The sequence below is a fragment of the Anser anser genome, assembly GCF_964211835.1.
Source record: "Anser anser genome assembly, chromosome: 11".
NCBI classification, from domain to species: domain Eukaryota; kingdom Metazoa; phylum Chordata; class Aves; order Anseriformes; family Anatidae; genus Anser; species Anser anser.
In genome coordinates, this window is record NC_139732.1 from 7,026,615 (window position 1) to 7,043,827 (window position 17,213).

At 37.5% G+C, this 17,213-nt stretch overlaps 1 protein-coding gene across 2 annotated transcripts in view; it reads left to right on the forward strand.

The window, feature by feature from the left end:
- The window catches only part of LOC310879883 (uncharacterized protein), a 64,336-nt gene that overhangs the window by 10,945 nt on the left and 36,178 nt on the right, over positions 1-17,213 (forward strand). Inside the window, exons 2-3 of one of the 2 annotated variants that reach the window (XM_083794874.1) lie at positions 306-422; positions 4,646-4,762. The exons of the other annotated variant lie outside the window; for it this stretch is intronic. Of the exons in view, the coding sequence (XP_083651000.1) occupies positions 306-422; positions 4,646-4,680 (152 nt within the window). The 3' untranslated portion in view covers positions 4,681-4,762. Of the gene's footprint in view, positions 1-305; positions 423-4,645; positions 4,763-17,213 lie in introns of those variants that run through there. 2 annotated transcript variants of the gene reach the window in all.

Genomic DNA, 17,213 nt, shown 5'->3' on the forward strand with positions numbered 1-17,213 from the left:
GATACGGCTTGGAAACGTGCTGTAAAATAAAAAATAAATATATGCTACAAAATTTAAAATTAATCAAAATACTTGTTGTTGTTGTTTACATTGTATTCAATAAATACTAGTCATAAGCTCATCTAACCCTTGATTTTGGTAGGCCTCAGCCTGAGAGAAAATCCATGTGTAGGCCCAAATGCTGTAGCTCAGGCACATGACCAAATAGATCGGGCTATTGGCAGAACAGACCTGTCAAGTGTTTTAAAATACGATCATGTGTATGTCACTTTCTGACTGGTGTATGAAGAACCCCTTTTATGCAGGACGTACACTCTTTTCTACGGTGGAAGAGAGATCGGTTCCCTTCCTTAAAGGATTCCTTAGTCTGAACTGCAACAAATGTACCGGAGGAGTCGTTCACCACACAGGAAAGGCCAGAGGTGAGCTACTGCTGCCTGTAGTCCCCCCGGGGCTCTTACTACACTGAAGACCCCCCTGTGGCCGCCAGCCCAGGCCCCACATAGGGCCTTGGGTGGTGGAACCATGGAGCCAGGGCCGAGGCCAAGGCTGCCTGGCAGGAGCTCAGTGCTCTTGGAGGTGCTGTGTGCAGGTGGATCCCATTGCTTCAGGGCATCTGGGAGGGGTCTGTGTAAAAAACATCATCTGAAAAGAATACAAGGGAAATTTGGTGAAGTTTCCCTCAAAGCATTTTTATTTTGTTTTTCAAGCCACGTGGATGTTACTGGGTAGGGATTTGGTCTGGCCCAATAAAAACAGCTGCACTTTTCAATACATAGCACACACAGTTATTGGATGTCTCAGCTGCGATGTATTCCTAGGTTCCTTGAAAACAACAGGGCAATGCACTTTCCCATTGGATTGTATTATTTGTATACTTACTGATTTATTATACCTTTCCAAATCAACATAATTTGGACTTTGTGGAAAGAATGATGGTGTTGAACTGACACATGATGGTAAACTAACTACGTTAGGATTCCCAGTTCTTTTATTTCTCTTTTACTAAGTAAAAGGCAAAAATCTTGGATTTTTTTTCTGTTCAAAATTGCAGTACTGCAAGCTAAAACTTTCCCTCCCAATCTAAAAACTTCTTTTCTTCTCAATCTAAATTCATTTTAAATTGTTATGCTTTACAAACTTCCAAATGGGATTCTAATTGTTGACAGACATTTTACATTACATGTGTCTATCACTTTGATTTAATATGCATTTTCAATGAAATTTAAAAAAGGCCTCTAAGGTGGCAATTTAACAGCGAGACATGCTGTGAATTTTAGATATAAAAAATATCTCGTTTGCAAGGGTTTTTTTTTTTGTACATGTGAAAATGGCCCTCAAGGAAAAAAAGAAAGTAAAAATTTTTTTTTTTTTTAAAGAAAAAGAAAAAACAGAGAACGTCTGTATGGCTGAATTATCAGAACCAAATATCTCCAAGAATATTACCTACTGTTTTAGTCAATCACAGCCATCAGAGGCAAACCAGGTTTTACATTTATGCAGCATTTCAGTAGCGCACTTCAAAAAGTATTAACCATGAAAGAAATAAAACGTATCTGGAAATCCTACGTCTGGTTTATTACATCTCATGACCTGATTTAATTTTCTTCTACAGAAAACGTGCATTGAAATGTCTCTAAGTAATAGGTACTTCTTGTCAAGTTTGATAAGAGACATTTGAAAGGAATTCCAAATGTATTCTGAAAGCTAAGAGCAAAGCTAGCTTTCCTGTGTCCCTAAAAGAGGGGAAACCAGACCTAGGACAGCATACAAGCTACAGAGACCTGTTCTATATCAAGTTTACTTTTGAAATCATCAGAATTGTAGTTAGCGTATAGGCTATGTATAGGCTACAGACACCGACAGCACAGAGGGAACAGCTCTGCAACTTTTACTTAAAATTTGTTAAACAAAATATTAGCTACTTTTAAATAGTTGCATTTTCTTCATAACTTTAATACAAACATCTTGGCTTTGGCTTGTTTTGTATAAATAGCTTTAGATCATCTTGTTTTAGTGGTCCTGCAGGGTGTCCCAAAACCTACACTTGATGGCAAGAATAAACATTCATTAAACTTCAAAGGCTGCCAAAAACTCTAGTTATTTTGATTTAGGGGAATCATTTAAATTAATCCCTATGTTTGTGTAGAAAATATGTAATGTAATCCATTTCTCTGTTTCCAGCTTCAAGTCACTTACTATTGGGAAAAAAAAAAAAAAAGTGCTTTGCTAATGTTTCCTGTCTTGAAAAACTGAGGGGAAAAAATAAAAATAAAAATAATAAAAAAAAAAAAAGAGAGAGACAACTTCATACCCTTTTAAAGAATCCTGGCATAGTGACATTGAGAAATAAATATTATAATACACAACCGTATGCTTATATCTGCATAACTGCTATTAAAACTAACACACACAGCAGAGTTCTCCAGTGGGAGCAGTAAACCCAATTTTTTTTTATATATATACACATACACATGTGTGTATACATATATATTTAACAAAAGAGCCAATTACTTTTTTGAATGGCTTCCTGCCTTAGCACCCCAACTCAGCTGAGTATGGCTGTGCTACAGAAAACTCACGCTCAGCCTTCTAACACATTTTCCTTTATACTGAGCCTCTCTCAAAACTGGGCTGAAATTTTGCCCTGTAGGATGGATGAAGAGCTCTTTTTTTTTTTTTTCTTTAATTTTTACTTTAAAATTAATCTGCTCCTCATCTGAAAGAAGCATGCAGAGCATACTCTGCCAGAGACACTGAGTTAAAAATAAAATGAGTGAGAACTTCAGCTATTGTAAATCACTCTAATGCCACTGAGGCCAATAGGACTACGTCAATTTAGACTAGCTGAGGTTGTGGCCTAATATTTGTGCTGAAATGTTGAGGCTATAGCAGTATCCCTGAGCTCTATAAATATTTGTTGAAAGCTGCCTGTTGGGGTGCAGGGAGTGGATTGCTCATCAGCAAACAGTTCGAACCCTTGTCTTTTCACCTTTCTTAAGGAAACTCTTCCAGTTTTGGGGGGTGGGAATTTTGCCTGAGTAAAGAGTACAGATACGATCCTTCTTACTTTGTACAGTGATTATACTGTGTACAGTGAAACAGTAATTTTCATCTGGACTTTTGAATTTGTACCAATCTGACTGTCCTACACTGATTCATGCAACGCACTGTACATGAATGACCAGTAATGTTTACAAAATGAATTAGTTTGACTCCAACTCTCTAGCCAGAAAGTAATCAAAGTGAAGAGCCAAGCTATTTCTGAAATTCCAGCTTCCCTCGCTAGAAACTGAACGCTCTGTCTCACTAATCAGCGTATTAGTGTAAAATGTACGTGTTCTATACTGGAGGACAATTAATAACAGCAGTGACTCTGAGCAGTGTACACATATTAACTGTTCCACCCCCACACTGCTTGCGTGTGGTGGGCAAGTCCAACTGCAGCATACGGTGCAGAGACAAAGAAAAGTGAAAATGTCTATCAGTAAGTGATAATACACAAATTGTGCTTCCCCCCCCTATATTATGTTCCTGGCAACATTTAGTTTCACTTCTTTCAAAGCCAATATACGTATTCACAGACATATATTCAGGAATCTTCTTATGCAAATATTTTTAGTATGGTTATTCATGACTGGTGTCCTTTCCCATAAAATCTTGGAAGCCCTGGTTTACTTTCTCATCAACCATCTTGAATTAAGAATTCAGCAACATCAGAACTATCTTCAGAATAATCTCATCCTATAAAATCCATCAGCCTTTGTTAGATTTACCATAAAAATTATTATGAAAGAAAGAAACGTTATTTAATCATTTTCTTTGGGATAGTCTGAAACTCAAAAAGGTTCACTGAACTTTCCCTTAGAAAACCAGCCTCCTAATCTGAAAAGCACCACTTCATATAAAGCTGGAGATGTCTCAGAGCCAAATTGTTAGCTCCTGTAAATGGTTAGAGCTCCACAGAGGGAGGATATGAAATAAGGCTCTGTTGATTTTCCAGCAGAGCATCTGAACCACTTCCCCCACCCCAGTCAGTTAAAGCAAAATTAAAAGAAAAATAAACCTGGATTAGTATGTGAGCTCTTCGTTTGATGTAAATTAGCACAACTCTACTGGATATCTGACTTAAGCAGAGTTATAATGGACATACCACCAAGAAGAACTGGGCCAGGGTATTTTAATGGTGATTTTATGTGGGTGGGTGAGAACCTGATTTTTCATCCTTATTCAGGCTGAAAACAAGGAATGCACTACAGAGCTATAGATCAGTTGAGAAATTGATTTTTTTTTTTTAATTTATTTATTTTTTTTCCAGGGAGGGAGGCTAAAGAGACTCAGTTCTTCCAAAATTAGCAACCACTGGTGCGGTGCATAGCTCAGGTCAAATGACAGGTGACCACAGTGCTGTCCAGCACCTCCCCATCTATATCATAGCTTCACCCAGCCCCGTTAGCTTTTATTTGCAGACTAAACTTGCAAATCCAGTGAAGCGGTAAAAATGAATAACTTCTGAACAAAATAGCTTGACAGGATATTTTTAACACTATCTAAAAATTGGATGTTAATAAACAGTTAAATTCATCTTTAGCTTCTCTTAAGTAGTTTAAACATAAGTCACTATTTTTGTCTTTTGTTGTCTCAGGCTTTCTACAGGAGCACGGAGAATTTCGTCAATGATCTTTCTACACTCTATAGCATTAAGCCTTTGCACTATTATCCATCTGTATACCTATCTGCTGTGTATCTATCAGCTGTATGAAAATAACTATTAGTCACTTCACCCCAGAGCAAGTATCAATAGGGAGAATGACAGTGGCTAGTTTGCACACTTGAAATGGTTTATTTGTTGCAATCCTGCGCACAAGATGTTTATCAGTAAGCACCAGACAGCCATGCAGAAGAAGGAGCCTTAATTCTGTCTGAGACAGCCTCTTATTGCTATTGATAGTTAGCATCAGTGTCCAGTCTGAGAAATGGAAGTGCTGCAGGCAACTTCAGTCAAGACACCCTATTGATCTACTGCTTCCTTTGCCTCCCTGAAGCTAGAGAAGAAAAATAAAAAGGGGAGGAAAAGCTTGTTGTATAAGGGGCAATGCAGCAGTCTATGACTTACCATCATTCAAAAGGGGTGTGTATGTGCATGGATATTCCTGATATTCAGTACCTCAGACAACTGTAAATCACACACACAGCCATGATAAATATAAATGTCAATGTGTTGGAAATGTCCTTTATATAAGAGGTGTCACTAGAACTACATTTTTAGCATGAAACATTTTTGCTGCTTTTTATTTTTCATTGACTTATTGTGCTTCTGTTATATCCTGTCTAACACAATCAATCTAAAGCATAATATCTGAGAGTCTTATTCATAAATAATACATATTTGGGTCATTTTCATTTGTATTCTACAATGAAGATTTACAAGCCAGAAACAAAACAAGAAACAATCTGTGTAATGCTCTTACTCAGTGGATAAGAATATATTACTGTGATCAATTAATCTGCTTTTCTCTGCATTAGGTGGACATCTTTATGGTACATCCATAAGGGTTTATAACTTAGGAGAGACAGAACCAGCTCTAAGGCTCTAACATAAAATGCCTGTACTCAGAAAAGAGAAAGTTTTCCAAAGTTTTTTTTTCCAATGGGAAATGTGTTAATTTTGGCAAACTCAAACACAGCAATACACCATCTATCAACATACTGCGCTGCTTTGCCCTATATACTTCTTATGCTAAATGACACGAAAAATTGGCTACATTATACCATAACTAAATGTCAAAATAATAATTTTGGGGATTTCTCTAGTGATATTCAACTAAAGATATTCACAGTCTACTACAAACCATGTAAATTCATTCTACAGTAGGGCAAACTGACACACAGAAGGGTCCCAGAGTAAAAAAATAAATAAATATATATCTGTATGAATATAAATCACAAGAGCAAATCATAACAAGAAAGGTGAAAGAAAGACTCGAATAAATATTATGGTATACCAGTATTTCATATAAGAAACTACAGTCACTTGTGTAGTCACCAGTACAGCTGGTATTCTGATGATGGGCCACGTAAGAGCAGCAGTAATGGACCAAATATTTGTAAATTATCCCTGCAAAGAAGGAAAAAAAGTTAGGACTTGGTGAATAATAATATAATAATAAAAAAAAATCCCTCATCAGTCAACAACGTTACTTTAGGAAGGAAAGACGGAATATGCAACAACGTTGTGGGTAACATAAAGTAGTGAGGAAAAGTCTGGGTGAATGGTGGGAGTGAGGACAAGGCAGGCTACTGGGGCAGTTCCCCTCTTTGCCCCAAGCCTTGAGAGATGCAGACTGTGCTGTGCTCAGTGCTTTGGACCATGATCCTTACTCAAAGTGGGTTATTGTATTCATTTTTCAACTCTGGAAATTTGCTACAAGCACATCTCAGATAAAAAGGTGAAATGAGTTTTGCAACTATGGCAAGAAAGCAATTTTACATTTCATAGGCCTTTTAAAACTCCTTTCAATAGAAAATAAAAATAACAGTAAGGCGAAAAAAAAGGCTACAATTCAATTCCCCTTTTTATAGTTTGACATTGCAGATGTTTCTGGGTCAGAGGTGAACATGTCTTCAGGTGTAAAAAGATGCAATAACCCAAGTCAAAAATGGCCCAATCCCCAGAACTGTAACTGTGTGCCAGAATCTCCCCACCTTGGAAGCTTGCTGGCAGCAATGTACTCCAGGTGTCTTACACTGTACAGACCTGGTAGTCATTTTAATATTTTCCATGCTCATGTAAATAGACTTGATGTGTGTGTTCATCAAATGTGGGAAAATCCCGCAGAATTTTGTACCATCTGTTTATAGGTAAAAGGCCTGCTTTGCTGACAATTTAGTGCAAAATCAGAAAATAGAATGAAAAGGAGCAAGCAGTGGTTTTTGTCCTGTTTTGTTTTCATAAATCTGAGGTTTAAGGTGTTCTGTTTTGTTTTTATAAATCTGAGGCTTAAGGTCATACCAAAATCTATCGAAGTTCAAAGGTTCATTCTGTTTGGACAGCATTGTCCTTTTCAGAGACATGAATATTATCTGAGCACCATGGAGCTCTTAAAATCTGCACCACGTGGATATAGTGCAGCCTTGTGAAACCCTGAGCACACACAAGATTCAACAACTTCAGCAGGAGATGGGGAGGGTGCAAGGACCACATCTTGGGCAGTTGGATGTCCGCATTGGTGTCCTGGATCAGAGGCTTCTGTGAAACCCTAGCTGACAGCATTTCAACACTTCTGGTTGGCCTCAAGTGAGAAACTCAGGCTGAAGCAAAACCTGAAATGCTCATTGAGAAAAAGTATCATTTTATTTTATTTAATACCCAACACTGATTTTTTTTTGTTAGAATTACAGCAGTTTAATTCATTTAATATGGTAGATGCCAATCAAAACATCCATCTTAATTGTTTTTGTCTGGTTTAAATAAGACTGTTGTACAAAAGGCAGTTATATCTGACATCCTGGAAGCAGCTATGATATTGAAAGGAAGGCTATGGTCGCAATGATTTTCAGCATAAGTTGATAGACATCAACCAGTCATTAGAAGGGGAATTTGAGACCTTTCTTGTCCTTACATTCTATGTGGAACATGTGCGTACACTTTCCTACAGAGAACTGATAACCAGATCGCAGAAATTTATATCTGAATATGAGTTGGACATCATCAGAAAATGATGTCAAAGACTATTTCAAAAACATATTTTCATTATATTACATTAGGGTGTGAGATCTTGTCTTGGGTGAGGGAAGAGTTAACACAGCTGGCAGAGGAGAAAAACATCAGAAGAAAACAAACTGACAAAGCTAATCAAATACAGACATATGTAATCTAAAATCTCAAAGGGGATTCAAGGTAAGCTAAAAGGACACTATAGGATCAAATGCTGTTAAAGCATCCAATACAACCTGAGGAGAAGAGAGAACAAAATCTCTGTAGAGACATGCACCAGACGCTCAGCAGGATAGGTCAGTGTATCTCCATTGAGACAGACTCTACTGCTTTACACAGGCTTAACCCTGCCCCTAATGGCCTAAAAAAGATGTTTTAACCTTGCCACCAGCATTGTACTGGGTTATAAAAGTTGAGAAAAAGAATTTGAGAGTGCCTATGGTCAGTTAATTGGGAAAACAACCAGTTCCCCACAGTATAATCTACCCCATTTGCCAAAAGAGACAAGTTTTATATGTTTCAGTCAGAAAAGTGCAACTCCTCCAGTGGTGTGGCTGAGACATTTACTTTGAAAATGAGGAATCTTATTTCCAAGGTCAATCTGAGGTTTGCTGGGTTCAAACTAAAATATTTTGTGGGGCCAAAGAAATATTTACTGGGTTCTAGGGAGCAGGGAGTGGATGTGTAGTTTGAACATATTTCAAGTCAGCCTGGGAGGTCTTTTTGTTTTTATATATTTGTGTCTCCTCAAACAACCTTTTCTTTTCCTGAGAAATTGGAAGTGAAGACAATGATGGCATTTTTTTTGCCTGTACATTTCAGGCCATTTCCTGCACTGAATCAGGGAACCTTCATTATTGGCACCTTTTCCAGAATGTATTTCTTTCCAGTGCATCATATGAAACAACACAGTCAAATTTTGCCCAAGGGCTGCCATTCTTTCTGTGCTAAACTAGAAGGAGTTTCTGTATTAAGCAGTGGTTTGCTTTGTATGACCTTTGACAGCGGAAGTGTTGGAAGGATGACATTATATATTGTAGGACAGTGCTAGGTGGAGCTTGGTAGGCAGCTGTAAATTAAATGGCAACATATTACAAATGAGCTCTGTAATGAGTAGGCGATTGGAAGATATGGTACTGCATGCTGGAGATTAACATCCGAACAGAGAAACTATCATCTAGCCCAACAAATGCAGTAAAAGGTTAAAAGAAATATTCAATATTATCAATCATATTAAAAAAAGGAGAGAACTTCTTACAGCTGCCAAAGAAGCTTGGGGGAATTAATGTGTTTGTGTCAAAAAGACTGAGAACAAGTGAAATAGGACTACAGTGATTGCTGGAATCTTACTTGCCTGGAGAGATAACATTGGACATCCACTTTAACTAGGCAGGTGCCAAGAATCCTCTTGCGGATGCTATGGAGCTGCTTTCAAATACAAGAATGTACAATGACCCCCATTCTCCAGTCCTCTCTGTGGTTTCTGAGATGCTTGTTAAAGCAGGGAAACCTCCAGTGAGGTGTGATGACCTGAAAAGAGAGAGGAACTAAAGAATCAATGTTTTAAGTAAAACAGCAATTATAAAAGATCTACAGCTCCTTCCATGTAATCAGGTAAATTACCAGGAGCAGCATAAAGCACCTAAATTGGAGAAAGAGTGGAGAAAGGGAGTGAAGGGAAAAGAAGGTCCCTTGGGTGATATCCGATAGGATGCTTAGTCTGTGCAGAGGGCAAAAGGTTAAGTGAAAATGAGATGAAGGAATGATCAGATATAGTGAGATCAGAGACAGTTAAATAAAGAATGTGCTAACCTAAGATAAATGTGAAGAAGTGTGCCTGTGCCCAGGGTGTTGGGGTAGCCTTCTTCAGCAGTTCAGAAGCCAGACAGGGGTATTCCCTGTTCCCAATCCACATCAATCCCAGCTGAATCCCTTCCCAGCAAAGAAACAGAAGGGATAAGGATGCAGCTTTAAGACTCCTCTCTGCTGCTCCAATAGTATAAAAGCATATTAATGTGTTTCTAATCACATCTACACATTTTGCAGGTCTTTTTCTACTGCTGGTAGGATGTAAATCATCCTTAGAGAAGAGAAAGAAAACCAGGCCTTTGCCATATGTGGCTTGGACAATGCGAGAGATGCTGTTTAAAGAATATGAAAACAGAAACATTGAAAAGTACTTGAAAACTGCAAACTTTGTTGGCTGGCTAAGGTTTTCATGGGTCACGTGGCTCTCATTACAATGGGTTTCCATAACAACAAACAGCATTTGGTTAAAAGAGGTGCATAATGTAGCAAATAAATGCTTGGGACACAGTTTGTACAAAACTTCATCAAATATTTTCGTAAATCTTCACTCTCAGCCTACTCAACAGAAATACTCTGTGATGACAGACAGCAGCAGAAAGCTCAAGGAATATCTGTACTGACCAAGTCTGTAAACAGCCACAAGAATTCTGTTCAAAAATCTTTGGTAGCCTACAGCCTTTAAATGCTTCTAAGAACAGCCTTAAATGTGCAAACCACAAGATGAAAGTTCAAATGTTTAGATGCGTAATTCCATGGTCAGTACCTTTCATGCTTCCTCAGAAGACTGATTAATATATACAATCAGACCTGGGAATTAGGAATTTGGAGCTTAAACTCGCCTAGTACATGCTAATACCTGGGGAATGCCCAAACTTGTTTTCTGAAAACAAATTTTGGAGCTCTCAACAATTATGGTGTTACAACACTTTGAGAGGAGAAATTGTGTGTTTTTCACAAAGAGTTTGATTAGTCACAGAATTCACTAAATCTAGCTGAGCCTCTTATCTTTAAGACTAACAAACATCCCACATATATTTTTGTTTACTCTAAAGCTACAGTGAAAGAAGTGTGAGTCTATAAATGAGGAGTTTCAAATGAAAGAGGTGGTTGAAGCATTTTGACCCTATTCAATCAAGGTCAGTTTTCCTCTGAATTATACCTGTTTCCTTGTCTAGCATTTTAGATACCTTCCAAGAGTCTAGTGACAGAGTTTATAAGTGGCATTCAACAATAAAGAAGAAAGAAAGCTGCTCACAAAACTCCTCCTTTCCCCATGTGATAAAAAGCAGCGTTCCAGAGGAAGAGACAAAAGAGTGTGTGGGTCCCAGTCGTATATGCCTATGGGAAAGGAGTGGTGAAAAGAGGCCAGCAGCTAGGGGAAACAGGGACAGGCGGAAAGAACACAAATCAGCTTTATGAGCCAGCAAATGATGGATGGCTAAATGCCAATCGAGAGCAATACATACAATTGAGTTTGCGATTATTAAAGGTTATTTTACTCTTAATTTTTTGTGGTAGGTGTTCTTACTCCTTCCTTACAGAAACCCTTGATTTTCACTTGCTAGATACTTAGATGCACTTGTCATACCCAAAAGGTGATTTCAGCTCTTGGATGCCAGAAACCTTTCCACTGATCAAAACACAGCTGCATGGGCTTGCTTGATCTATTAATGGCTGCCACAACTCTGGGCTATGTCTGTCCATACCTGTGAAAATAGATATAATTAATATAACAGATATCATATGTATATGCAAATCCCGATGGTAAAAATGACTTATAGTAGGACAGGGTTTTCATTTGCCAAACCAAACCAAGATACCTGAATCACTTAAACATATGCAATCTGCACTTGGAATACTGCTGCTGCGGCGACATCAGCATACTCTTGATGTATTTTATTTTACATTAAGCTTCTTTTTTTAATGAAAGGTCTTAAAACACAATTTTTAAAACATACTTTAATTAGCTTTTTCCATGCTGTCACCTCTCTGCAGCGTTTAAAAAGCTCTTTCCATTATTTCTCACAAGTTGCTCGGACATACGATGTTAGACCATAAGACCACATGAATTGCCATTCAGTGGACATGGATCCAAGGTTTTAAAACAAAGAACGAGCAAATTTCTATCCATTTTACATAAAACACTTTCTGTGTAAGACAAGAAACAGAATATTTTCTTGTAGATAACCTTTTTATTCATTATAGAAATGCACACCATCAGATATTACTAAACAAATAACAGAGAGAGGCAATATCTTCAGTATGCTTTGTTATATTAATACATTTTGTATTACAATTTTATCTTCTTCACTTTGACATTTATTTCCCCTTTAACGAGCCCAAATGCCTAGCCGAGAGCTCTTGACTTTAAGCACATGCTTAACATCAGCATATTGACTGTCACATTCAGGCTAATAGGCTTAACTTAGATGTTTAAAGTTAAATATCTGTTTGAGATCTTTGTCAAATGAGACCCAAACCCATCAATTTTAAAAAATTGACGTAAATGGAATCTTTACTTTAGTGACACTCAAAATAATGCTGCTTTGTCATCATCATCATGATAATACAAACATTCAATATTACGTTTTTGCTTCCAAAATCTTTATCTGTGATAAGAGCCTTTTCTTGTAACAAAAGACTCTGAACAAAAAGTAGTTTAAAAGAGATTTTGAAGTTTTGATTTGCAATACTTAGTCCATTTTGAAACCTTTATTTTATTTCCTTTTGTATTGTGAGGGCAAACAATTGTTGTAGCTTTCATCATGAGCTCAAGCAGAACATTTCAGCAGACCGAGCTTAAGTGCATGCAGATGGGTGTAACAATTTTTCTTTAGGATATTACAAAACCAACTGTAAGCAAATTAACACAAAAAGGAGGAGGCTTTTTTCATAACCTTGGGTAATTCTGAGCACACTTTCAAAGGATCTCAGGTTCCTCTCATAAAACTAAATGAAACAATTGTCAGTTTTTAATATTTTTGACTTCTGAGTCTTACATCACATTAGCATGAATCTCATTACCAATGCAAGGGAAATCATAAACAAAAAACATACAGCTGATGTAATTTATTTTTGAGAACAATTTTAGGATCATATTCCTCATTAATTATGTCTATTTTAATGGAAGGAGATAAAACAATCCTGTCTCTTAATACAAAGCAACTGAACAGGATTTGGAGTTTCTGAAAAAACAAAGGTGATAGATTTTTTATGTACAACTTTATTTTTTCTACTGGAAGAGTGGCACATGCAGTGGTCAAAACTCACTCAGAGTGTACTAATGCAGCAATTAAATTCTCTGGATATGAATTTTGGTCAGAGATGGCAGAGGAGCCATTCCTACCTTTCTGAGTGACAATGGATAAGAACTCAGGAGTCTGCCTCGGTACGTCGGAAGAACCTCTTGACCTCAGAAAAGCTGAACACATTCTTGAAGAATGGGTCCACCAAACTTTCTATATTTGAATTGTCTTTCAGTGGTCATGGTATTTTTGACTTCTTACTCTTTTCTTGTGAAACTTGGAGAGCGTTTGCTTCCTTGTTTGCATGTATGAGGAAGTGAGAGGAAAAAAATTTTTTTTTTTTTTTTTTTAAAGGAGTGACTGCCACAGGAGATAATTCCATCTGCCTGCCTGATTTGGCATTTTCAACTCAATTTCTCAGTTTCTCCTGATGAATAATCCAGCTCTTCCCAGTAGTATATACAGTTTAAGTGCCGAACACATGCTACAAAAATAATGATTACAAATAATTACTGTAATGGGGTGAACAAATAACGTCAATTAGTTGGTGTGCAGAAGTTTCCATGACAATAATGTTCAGCTTTATGGAGTTGTTCATTTTTCAGCCTAAAAAGCTTTCTGATATACTTTGTCAGGCAACAACATGACTTGACCATCCCAAAAAATATCTCAACAGATACAAGTAGTCATGGACTGCGCTCCTACTTCCTTCAAAAGTTAAATCAATACCCTGTGCAGAACTAAGTTAAAGTTTAAAATAAACACTTAGTTGTAATAAAGTAGATTTCCTGATGAATATTTTTGTAATATTTACATTGCTCATTTCCTGAGGAAACTTTAAAAGAATTGTTAGCTAAATTTTTAAACAACGCTCTAAAACTACACGTTTTTAAAACCACAGTTTAAAACTACACTTTAAAAGTCTAGTTATAGTACAAGAGGTAATGGTTTAAAATTACAAGAAGGTAGGTAGGTTTAGATTAGGTATAAGGAAGAAATACCTTGCTGTGAGGGTGGTGAGGCCCTGGCCTAGGCTGCCCAGAGAAGCTGTGGATGCCCCAACTCTGAAGTGCCCAAGGCCAGGCCAGATGTAGCTGTGGGCAGCCTGGGCTAGTGGGAGGTGGCAGGGGGTTGCAATTAGTTGGTTTTAAGGTCACTTTCAACCCAAATCATCTGTGATTCTATGAATAGAAATGTTGGTGTGCACATGTACTTTGTTACATATTGTCCAGTCAAGCTCTGGTTCAGAACAACACTTCAGCCAGTTGTTAACTCCAGGTTCAGTAACCTCTGTCTTATCAAATGACATGTCTAGATAAAATTTAAGTAACATTCAGAATAGAAATGCTTTACTGAACTGAGAGTTAAACTAAGGCATGCTCTTGTTCAACTGCAGATAACAGAACTCTTGTTGAAGGAATATGTAGGCAAAAATAAGTCTCTGCAAGAAACTAAAATATTTGGTTTCAGAATAGTACTTCTGAATTTGAATACCTATGAACCCAATTCTTAACGCTTTCACATTAAACTGTTCCTCCCAGCACTGTAATGGATATTATTGTAATAGTCAATGGTAGAAATTAATTATTTTGATTTGAAAAAAACTTGACATCTTTAAAATACAAACCATAACACAACAGTGATGCAGACAATTTTTAAGGCCCTTTGTGCTTCTTATCCTTTCCATATTAAGATCAACAGTTCAATCAACCAACCGACCATTGTTTTTGCATTTTGTCTGTGATTTTGTCCCTTTCTACACTGTATATTGATTGCAGAGAAAAATAAATTCATGAATCCATGGAAATAAACAACAGCTATCAATGAGCTTATGACAATTCACATCTCTTTGCAGCACAGTCTGTCAAAATAAATGGATGCTCTTCATCTACTCTAGTATACAATCAGCCACATCAATATAAATTCTTGTCCTACCCCACTACTTACTGCCACACTTACCTCTCTGCAAGCTGACCTGTGGTAATCCCTTGCATGCAGGCAGGGAGAGAAAGCTGGAGGCAGGAATGATCCAAAAGTCTTCTTCCAGACATCACGAGCAGTGCTTCCACAGTCCAAGACTTTCAGTGAGAGATATGAGTGCTTTGTTAAATTAGGGACTTAAACAGGAAAATGACTTGAGAAGTAACAAGACAAAAAGATGATGACCGTTTTTGTAAACTCCTTGAGTGGGTCACCAAACACAACTGCCAAGTGACCAGAGTTCTTCACTGGATATTAGCTGACTTAGATATTTCTGCATACACATTTAATGCCTCCTGTAACCCAAGGATTATTTTCTCAAAGCACACACTTACTAGATATTCGTACTTTTGTCAGAGTTGGAGGCCTGGCTGTAAAAATGCGCTTTCACAATGTTGTATGGTTGTTCCTCCTGCCTGATGTCTGTAACGGGCACTCTAGTGGAGCTGCTAAAGCTTACAACTTTCTCATTTTCTTGGTCAGCTTCTTCACTGATGTTAAAGCAATAATTATACCACTGCTAGAGTATGTCAGTCAGTATCATCTTGAAAACAGAGGAGGAATGGAAACAGACTTAAAATGCCCAGATGAAATAACAACAATGCAAACATTCTTATTGCTCTTCAGTAAAAGGCCATAGTCGTACAGAAATGAAGAGTCTTACAGCTCCTCTGTAATTTGGTAGCTCAGTGGAATTACACAAGTATATATGTTATCTTGGAGTATTAAAAAGTGAATCATCAGAGTGGTAATTTCTGGTTAAGAAGTGACAGTTAGGTCAGAGAATAGAATCCTCTATGCTCTTCAGCAAGCTAAAATTTTTCTCAGTTGATACACACTATATAAAATACTTTTTTTTTTTCTAAAGATTTTTGCTTTTCTATTTTCAGACTCAAATTACAAAATGTTTGACAAGTTCCAAAGTTTGCTTGTAAAAATCCCCAAGTCACGAGCCAGGCGGATAAAAATCTGTTCATTGTAAAAAGGGAAGGGGGCAGGGTGGGGAAGGAAAGGTTTGTTGATAAGTTTGCTACACGTTTAACCACAGCCTCCAGCGCAAATCTGCATTTATTGTAAGTTCCTATTTATTAGAATATATGAAAAATATTCAGTAAAACTACATCTTGTTTTTGAAGAAGTACACCCCAGTAACTAAGGTGTAAGACTAGACCAAGTTCTAGGAATGCAAAAATGTAAGCAGATTGGGAAGATGAGTATTGGGATAGAGAGAAAATAAAGGAAGTTTGAAACTATGCTTTGTCCCATTTAAAGTTTCTTGAGGAAACAGTCAAATTCCAAATGAGCAAATAACAACAGAAAGTGGACTAGGGAGAAATCACAAAGACAATTAGCAAGATCAATCTAGGACAGCTTTTGGCTTGTCTAAATCTATATAAGGAAAACGGCCTGCAACTCACTCTGAAAGTGATGGGAACCCATGCTTCAAACACATGTCTTGAAAGAATGTCGGAAACCTTGTTCCTCTTTTGGCTGCGGTTACAGATGCTTTCTCCAGACAGTGGGCTCAGTAGTTTCAATTGTCTGGAGTACTCAAAAATACATTCTCCCCTGGAAGATAGTCTGCATATACTTACAATAAACATTAACTAAATCAAATGACTTTCACTTCAGGATAAATACTTTCAAGAAGTCAGTTAGAGACACTTATAGTAAATTGCTATTAATTGGTTTTTCCAATCTACTTAGGTTGTACTAATGAACACAATCACTTCTAACATATTTATATGCAGGATAAATCTTTCCTCTATCCGTATGCCTGCAAAGGGCCCAAGATACAATGGAGATATTCTGCAGCAAGAACACACAGGAGCCACATTGGGACAGGCGAATGATCCTGCTGCTTTTCTGTGTCCCTGAACTCTGTCGGTTCAGGAACAGCCAGGAGAAGCTGCCTGCGCTCACTGTGGGATAGCCACCCCAGTGCCTGGACCTGAGCAGGGCACATTCTGTAGCTTTTTGGCTAGAGAATATGTAAGTTACATAACATGGAAACTCTCAGCTCTGCAAAGCCAATGAAACCACATTTTCCTATAACTGCTACTTCCCCCTTTTGCACGTTACCCACTTGTAATGGCTTATTGTAAATTGTATGATAATATCTCTAAAGATGGGAACTTTTTTCTTTTGCATGTGAACATTACCCAACACTGAGAGGTTCCCAGCCCTGACGGGACATTTTAGGGCATTATTGGAAGGAGATCAGTCATATTATACTGCTCAGCTCCCTTCTGCTAAGACCAGATATGGAACAGAAGTAAGAATTTGAATTATGTCTGTACCACAACTTAAAAACAATCATGTTAACTTCAGCAATTTGAAGTTGGTTACTGGAAAAACCCTAGGTTCAGCAGAGCAAGGCTGCTGGTAGAGTAATTTGCTTCACCAACTCCTAAATAATACCGAAATGTAGTCCAATTATTTTTAGAAATTATCTGCTCTAT